We start from the raw sequence: 8,342 nt of genomic DNA, 5'->3' as shown, positions 1-8,342 counted from the left end.
TGGAGACTGGATATTCTGGTGGGGTGGAAGGTCCTGGAAGTCTGCAAGCATATGTGGGGTGTTACTTGGCCTTGCTGGACTGTAGGCAAATGTGGAAGGTTAACCATAAGACCCCTGGGTCTCCTCCTGGTCACTCATTCTCCAAGTGAGCCTTTCTCTCTCGCTACCCAGCTAACCTGCTCGAAACGTTGGAGTAGACGCTTACCTTGTCACCGATCCTAAGGGCAGCTGGGAACCAGCGTTAACTCCGTGAGACGCCTGGCTCTGTATCTTGGGAGCCCTGGGCTATGTGCTTTGGCTCGAGAAGTCCAAAGACTCTGAATATCCAGTGACACATCTTTAGCTCTCTTTGCTGTGAATAAACCAGGCCACCTGATGGCCTCACCACTGTCCTCCCTGGGGTCAGCCAGGCTCGCTCTGACCTGACAGAGGCATCTCGAGCTTTCTCTGCCCTACAGAGGTTATGGCATAGGCCTCACCGACTCCTCACACCTTTCTTTTTAAGATTTTATTATTTATTTATTTATTTATTTATTTAGGAGGGGCCGAGGGAGAGGGAGGATGCGGGGCTCGATCCCGGGACTCTGAGATCATGACCTGAGCCGAAGGCAGACACTTAACTCAGCTGAGCCACCCAGGTGCCTCCCCCCTCTCCCCCCCCACACACACTCACACACCTTTCTTCACTCTCAGTGTTCTTTCCCTTCAGGGATCACGAACAGTGAGCAGAGCTCCCACGGGGAAGAAGCTTGCTGGAGTTTGGGAGTGGGGCAAATGGTGCTGTGCCCTGCGTTTGGCCACAGTAGGAACTGCCCCACTGGCCACTTTAGACACATAAAGGTCATAGATGCTTTGCTAGTCAAGCAAGGGCAGAAATCACCCTCCTGCCGGCCGGGAGTGCTGGGAGCCCAGATCATTTTAGCGCCTGGCTGCTCTTCTCTCGTTAAGACAGCTCAGTTACAGACCTTTCCGTCCTTCAGAAGCTTGGAAAGAACCCTATTCTCTCGGCTGCCCTGTCTTTTTTCTTTCTCACATTCTGACCCTCCCCATAGCTCTTCCTTGTCTGGTTTATGAAACACACACACACACACACACACACACACACACATAGCTGAAGTCCAGCATGTTTCCCACTTGGATTGTCAATGATGGCCTCACCGAGGATAAACCACGAAGCATCTGGAAAACCATGGGTCAAGTGTTTGGATGTGTCTGGTTATTTATGGACTCCCTACCTGCCACCTCAGGAGGTCTTGTACTTTTGCAGTGTCCTCAGCGACGTGCATAAAAGGACGTGACTCAGTGGAGACTGATTTAACATTTATTTGCTGCTGATATTCTTTACTTTGAATGAGGTTGAGCTATAGATTTTAGTTTTAAAATTCTCTTCAGAAGCAGCCCCAACTCATCCCTGGGACAGAATTCCCTTAAAACCAGGTGAAGTTTGAGAGCCTAAACACTTTGTTCCAAAAGCTTCCAGCAGAGCTGGGGATGTGGGAGCGACTCTCCAGGTCAAGGTTTTCCACAGAAAGTCCCTCCTTCCCACGCCAGCTTCCTCTGTCCCATCCGTTCCAGCAGCTTTGCTTCACAACAGAATCCAGCAGAAGTTCCCTGCTGAGTACGTCTCCAGAAGCCCTCCTACCACCCTGTGTCTTCTCTTTAATGGCTATAAAAATCCAGCTCAGAGGAGGAAAGGTACTAGTCTGGCAGGCCCTGCCTTTGAACGTACTTCCTGGCGCTGACAGAAGGACAGGCCAGTGAATACTGTGGACACCACACGTGCCATCGGAATCTGGAGCCCCACACCGCCCGGCTCGGCTCGCCAGGCCAAGGCTGGGCCGCAGTTGGGGTAAAGCCCATGAGGCGGGCTGCACACACGTTCCATGTAGGACTGGTTCTCAGCAGAAAGGGTAACTCTAGGGAGTAAAGCCTAAAAACGCAACTTTCCCCCCCGCAAGTTCTTTCCTCTCCGCGCGTTTGGCTTTTTCCTCTGGTGACAACATGCCAGACAGAGTCGTACCTGTGTTTAGCAGATGGTTAGAACGTCTTCAGACTTCCAGAGCCGCCGAGGCTGGGGGGAAATACACTGAATCCATAGCCATGAGGACCAGCTCTGGAGTCTATGGACCCTGGGATGCGGCGGCCCCAATCTTGCGTCTTGTTCTCTGTGTCCCGTGGAGGGGTGTTAGGTGACTCGGGTGGGAGGGGCCTCTGGGGCAGGACCACGGGAGGAGACCACTGAGAGACCCAGAAGGCGAGACCCCTCACATCAAAGCAGGATGAAATTACGTTGTCGTCCCTTAAGAACCTCATGTGGTTGCTTTTCTGCCCCCTTGCTTCAGGGTGTGGTATGCGATGTCCAAACTATGGCTCTGGCACCATTAGCCATGGTCTCATCTCCATCTTCCCAGCCAGGGCAAGCTCAGAGGAAGCCAAGAAAAGTCACTTCTCCGCTTTGCTCCGACTGGTCTTCTTTGGGGTCCCGGGGTCTTCTTTCCTATCCTACCACGGGGAGACCTGGTGCTCTCAGCACTGCTCAGCCTCCACGAAGCCCTCCTTCTCGTGGCCCGAGGGCTCAACCTCCGTGTAGGTGGAGTGGCTGGGGTGGTTGCGGAATCTCACTGCTGGCCAGTGGTGAGGTCTCCGCTGTGGGTGGGCGGGGAGGGCACAGAGTCAGCGGGTGTGGCCTCACCCACCTGGGACCCCACCCCCACCCCCTCCCTGACCAGGGACAGTGCTGAGCACGAAGACTCTCTTCACTAGGGCGCTGGGGCCCACTCTGAGCCAGGTGGAGTGCAACCCCCCTCCCCGGAAGCTCCCACCATGGTGATCCCTCCACTGCTGGGAGCCTTGCTGGGAGCCCTAGGAGGGCTGGGAGGAGGTCATTTTACCCCTCACGGCATGGACTGCAGGACACAGGTGAGAGCCTTTAGCAACGTACCGAGTGGAGCCCTGAGACGGTGAAAGGTGAGGCAGTGGGTGAGAGAGGGGATGATCTGGGAGGCTCTGGAAATGCCAAGATAACCCTCCAGACAGTACAGACGCTGCGGCAGAGACAGCTGGGGAGCTTATGAACATGCACCTTCCTGGGCCAGTTTCAGACCTGCCCCATCAGTGTGTCTATGGCTGGGGATCTGCAGTCCCCCGGGGTGATACCCAGGGAGGCTAAAACTTAAGGCTGACTGGTTAGGGCTTCCAAGAAACAGGGGCTTCTAAGCAAAGAGGAGGAGACCCCCTGCACCTCTGGGTAACCCCTGTGTGGGGGACCGTGGTCAAAGAGGCAGCCCCACTGGACCACACACAGAGCTGGTGAGGAGCTGAGAGCAGAGGACAGGGCCAGGAGCTGCCGAGCCCTGTGGCCCAGAGAGAAGGGGGCTGGCCTTTACTTCCCAAGCTGCACTTCAAGCTGGTTCTTCCGAATTCTGAGACATTCCAAACCATAGCATCCTCCATGAAAGCTCCCAGAGAGAGCAACTCTTATGATTACTGTGTCTTGTCAATTCTAATCTAAGCACCCACACAACAGGCAAAAAGGCAAAGGTCTCAGTTCCACTATGGCTTTGAATAAGCAGCCGGCCTGGAATTTGGGGGTGAGACCACAAAGCATTAAAGATTGGCTGCACAATCTCTTTCTTTCCTCTGGGGACGCTTCTAATTTCACCAACGGGCGAGCGAAAGGCAGACAGGCTGTTCAACAGGACAGGAGGGGTGCAGCACTCCTGGGGGAGACTCGGGGAGGGGGGTTAGGGACTCAAAGGTGCGCCAGGATGGAGTCAAGGACGGTTCCTCAGGAAGGAACAGGAGCCAGGCATGCGGGCAGGGAGGGATGAGGTGAGGAGAGGCAGGTACTCCGTGGCTGGGGGAATGCTGATGCGGAGGCAGACGGCGGAGCTGGGGCCAAATTCTACACTGACCTCGATGAAGAAGAGCGCAGCATTGGAGGTGGGGTGGCCGTTGATGTAAATCCCAGCCAGGATGATGGCTGCCACCAGGAGGACTGCCAGCAAGATGCCCACGATGGTACCCAGGTGCACGGGGGGGCCCTTGGTCTTGGGGGACAGGTTGTTCTGAAGGCCTGTGGAGAGACCGATAGGGTAGGGAGTGGCTACTGGGGAGCAGGGAAGGTGGGGCCATGAAGTCCCAGGTTCTGGCAAAAGCTCAGAGATGAAAACTGGCAGAAACTTCGGGCCTGCTTATGAAATAGGTAAAAAGATGGGGCAGGAGTGGGTAGAATCATGAGTATGGCATTCACGTTGCACTGGGCAGGGTTCAGGTGGTTTTCCAAAATCACTTAAAAGTTGCCCAAATGTCTAATAAGGATCATAAGAGAAGTTCTCTCCAACACACGTGCCACTTAAATGGTTTTAGGGAGTTCTCATAGGTTAAGTGATGGTGAGGCATTTGGGATCTGGAATATGGCTCCCTGGTTCAAATCCAGGCTCTGCTGCTTACTAGCTGGGTGGCCTTGGGCAAATTACAGAACCTCTCTGTGCCTCACTTATCACTTCTATAGAACAAGGATCATAATGATTACCTAATAGGGTTAGTGTTAAAGCCCTAAGGGTTAAGACCGGATCATTCACGTCAACTGCTGAAGACCAGGGCTGGAATCTCAGATGACCTCAGTAAGTATTAGCTATTTTGATAACAAAATGACCATATTTTCATCTGTCACTGTCTACTACCAGACCGTGGCCTCCTGGAGGGCAAGGACGGTGTTTTATTCATCTCTGTGTCCTTAGCTCTTAGAAAAAATGGCAGGCCCCCTGGTAAGAGCTCAATAAAAGAGTGAACCAGGTCCTCTGAGGGCTAATAAACCAGCAGGCAATCTCTGAGAACATCCTGAGCATTTGAAATACATCCCACGGAGGAGGCTGAGTATTGCCATAGACTATCAAGCTGGAAGGTCATCTAGTCCAACCCTTTTCTTGTATGACTGGAAATACAGAGAGGTAAAGTGATTTGCTCAAGGACAGAGTCAGCCGGCCACTAAGAAGCCTATATTCCCATATTTCCTGGGGTGGCTACTTGCTGCTTCTCCCTACCCTACAGGGATGTGGAGATAATGAAGTAGAAAAGACTGATGAGGGGCGCCTGGGTGGCTCAGTCGTTAAGCGTCTGCCTTCGGCTCAGGTCATGATCCCAGGGTCCTGGGATCGAGCCCCACATCGGGCTCCCTGCTCGGCGGGAAGCCTGCTTCTCCCTCTCCCACTCCCCCTGCCTGTGTTCCCTCTCTCGCTGTGTCTCTCTCTGTCAAATAAATAAATAAAATCTTTAAAAAAAAAAAAAAAAAGAAAAGAAAAGACTGATGAGCACATAAGCAAAAGAAACATCAAATCTTCTCTTACATGGGTCATGGGTGAAATGGGAATCAACAGGAGGTGGAGACTTTTAATAGGATGTCGCACGCATCCCAGTTATTGTCCTCCCCATCCCCTCTTCTCTGCAAGCAGAAGAAAAGCCCAAGAGAGAAACTGTGTCCGGGGCACTCCAGCGCATGGTCAGTGCTGCTATCTGCCAACAGGTGAGGTGACACGCCCCACGCTAGTCTCCCCTGACCTGGCAGTCAGCCCGCAGCCCACTGAGACCCTGGCGATCAGATGGTCAGGGTTTGCGTGGTGCAGAGCGAGGGGAACGTGGCCCAGCCCCCATTCCTCACTCCCAGCCTAGGCACACGATGTACACTCACTCAAGAGCAGTCATGCCTTCATCTCTGGGGGGAGGCTGGATCACACCCTGCTGCATCAACTGCCTCTCCTCCCCTGCGGATGGGGATAGCAGTGTCCTGGTCCCTAGAGTCTGGGAGGCATGTCCATCTCCCCCATGCAGTGGTTGCAGTAAGGGCTCCAGCTGGCTCTGGGCCAAGGGCAGGGAGGTGGGCCATGTCATGTCACCAGAGAGCAGATTATCCTCCCAGTTAATCTTGGGAGCAAAAGACCCCAACTTCTGGTGCCCTGTAAAAAGTGGGGTAGGGGTGCCTGGGTGGCTCAGTCGTTAGGCATCTGCCTTCCGCTCAGGTCATGATCCCAGGGTCCTGGGATCGAGTCCCGCATCTGGCTCCCTGCTTCTCCCTCTCCCACTCCCCCTGCTTGTGTTCCCTCTCTCGCTCTGTCAAATAAATAAATAAAATCTTTAAAAAAAAAAAAAAAAGTAGGGTAGACAACTTTTGTGTACTCTCTGCCAACCCGGGCAGGGAATCCAAGGAAACTTGACGTGGGAGAAGTGGCTCTGCACCCCTCATTGACGGTGAGGCCCCTGGGGACAAGAGGTGAGGCCATTGGTGACAGGCCACACACTGCCATGTCCGCTCTAGCCCCGCTCTTGCTTCCTCCTCTCACTCCTTTCAGGGCAGTGAGTAATCAAGACAGATCTCCAGGAGGTTCCTGGCTGATGAGAAATGTCTAGATGTAGACATATTCCTTCAATCTAGTGGGCCCGTGCCCAGGAGCCCAGCAGGAGGTCTGGGCCGCTGAGGGCGCTGTCACTCCCCTCCTCCCCACCTCGGAACCAAAGCAGAGAGGCCAGGTGCCTGCTGCACTCTCTTGGGGGGCGGGTTCCAAGAGGCAGTGGGTCTGATGAAGAGTGGCAGGCAGCTCTGGACTCACCGTCTCCTCCTGCATAGGGATTCAACTTGGTGTCATCTTCAAAGAGAAGAAGAGAAGGCATAAAGTTAGTGGAATCATTATGGCCTTGGTCACTTTAGGTCCAGATGGGATTTTAGGGAGGTTTAGTCCAACCCTGCATTTTACATGTTGTTGTTTTTTTTTTTTTGTAAAGATTTTATTTGAAAGTAATCTCTACACCCAACGTGGGGCTCAAACCCACAACCCTGATATCAAGAGTCTCACGCTCTACCAAGTGAGCCAGCCAGGTGCCCCTAATCCTTCATTTTAGAGGCAAAGAAGCTGAAGCACAGAGAAGGGAGGTGACTTGCTTAAAGTCACACAGCAGTGTAATGGTGGAAGTCCACCAACAAGCCAACTTTTCCTAGTCTCATGTTCATTCATTCAAGCAATATTTATTAGATGTTTACTACGGAGTTGAGCCCCGGGAGTAGGCACTGGGGTTTGACATGGTCTCTGCCCTCAGGGAGTTAACAAGTAGGGGAGATGGAGTGACAATTAAAACCCAGCATACTGAAGCTCTGATTGGGGGCCTCACCCAGACAAAGGGTGTCGAGACGGAGGGGCGAGACGTGGGGCCGGGGAAAGTGTTCCAGACAGAGGAAGAAGCATGAGCAAAGGCCCAGAGTCAGCAAGGATTTGGCCAGGTGGCGATAAAAAGCAGTGCCGAGTAGCTGGAGGGTGGAGAGGGTGTGAGTGGGGTGTGGTGAGAGATGAGGCTGGGGGTGAGGTGGGGGTCCACGAGACCAAGGTGAGGACCTGGCACGTTCTCCTACGGGGCGCCAGGAGGCTGAGGAAGGCCTGAAGAGGCTCGAAAGCAGCGATCTTGTGTCACAGATGCAGTTCTGCTTGAAGACCTCCCCTGGCGCACAACTGGAGGAAAGATTTCCACACCGCAAGGTGTGGGTCCTGTGGCTTCCTAAATAAGTTCCAATGGTTGACCCTCCCTGTGGCTCTTCCCCACCCGGATGGAGATCATGACCTGAGCCGAAGGCAGACACTTAACTGACTGAGCCACCCAGGCGCCCCAAATAAAATCTTAAAAAAAAAGGGGGGGGCGCCTGGGTGGCTCAGTCGTTAAGCGTCTGCCTTCGGCTCAGGTCATGATCCTGGGGTCCTGGGATCGAGGCCCGCATCGGGCTCCCTGCTCAGTGGGAGGCCTGCTTCTCCCTCTCCCACTCCCCCTGCTTGTGTTCCCTCTCTTGCTGTGTCTCTCTCTGTCAAATAAATTAAAAAAAAAAAAAAAAGGTTTTTTTTCAGCACCAAGAAAAGCAGTCGAGGGGCAAGATCGCTGCTTTTGAGCCGAATGAGACCTGACTCCTCCTCTTCTGGCTATGTGACCCTGGGCAAGTCACTGACCTCCCTGAACTTTAGTGTGTCCTCTGTGAAATGGGGATACAAAAGCATCAACATGCAGGATTGTTAGGAGGACCAAGTGAGTGTTGATGCCTGCACAATGTTAGCATATGGTCAGGACCCTCAGTAGCTCGTGAGGCGCCTGGGTGGCTCGGTTGTTAAGCGACTGCCTTCAGCTCAGGTCATGATTCTGGAGTCCCAGGATCGAGCCCTGCACTGGGCTCCCTGCTCAGTAGGAAGTCTGTTCTCCCTCTGCCCCTCACCCTGCTCGTGTTGTTCTTTCTCTCTCTCAAATAAATAAATAAAATCTTAAAAAAAAAAAAATGTTAGCTCGCCTATCATGTGCTCCCTCGTCTAGGACTT

General features: G+C 53.3%; 1 protein-coding gene across 3 annotated transcripts in view; it reads right to left on the bottom strand.

Moving 5' to 3' along the window:
• Nucleotides 1-1,307: 1,307 nt before the first annotated feature.
• The window catches only part of PLXDC1 (plexin domain containing 1), a 47,228-nt gene continuing 40,193 nt past the window's right edge, over nucleotides 1,308-8,342 (bottom strand). For 2 of the 3 annotated variants that reach the window (XM_081805085.1, XM_081805084.1), the window contains 2 exons: nucleotides 3,915-4,075; nucleotides 1,308-2,646 (listed from right to left, as the gene is read on the bottom strand). In XM_081805085.1, coding sequence (XP_081661211.1) covers nucleotides 2,619-2,646; nucleotides 3,915-4,075 — 189 coding nt within the window. In that variant the 3' untranslated portion in view covers nucleotides 1,308-2,618. Of the gene's footprint in view, nucleotides 2,647-3,914; nucleotides 4,076-6,605; nucleotides 6,642-8,342 lie in introns of all 3 variants that reach the window. The other variant, XM_081805083.1, reaches the window with a different exon arrangement.

Source organism: Leptonychotes weddellii, chromosome 15, assembly GCF_054177405.1.
Source record: "Leptonychotes weddellii isolate Sample4059 chromosome 15, ASM5417740v2, whole genome shotgun sequence".
In the NCBI taxonomy this organism is placed as follows: domain Eukaryota; kingdom Metazoa; phylum Chordata; class Mammalia; order Carnivora; family Phocidae; genus Leptonychotes; species Leptonychotes weddellii.
The sequence above is the reverse complement of the archived record's forward strand: the minus strand, read 5'-3'. Positions and strand labels throughout refer to the sequence as shown.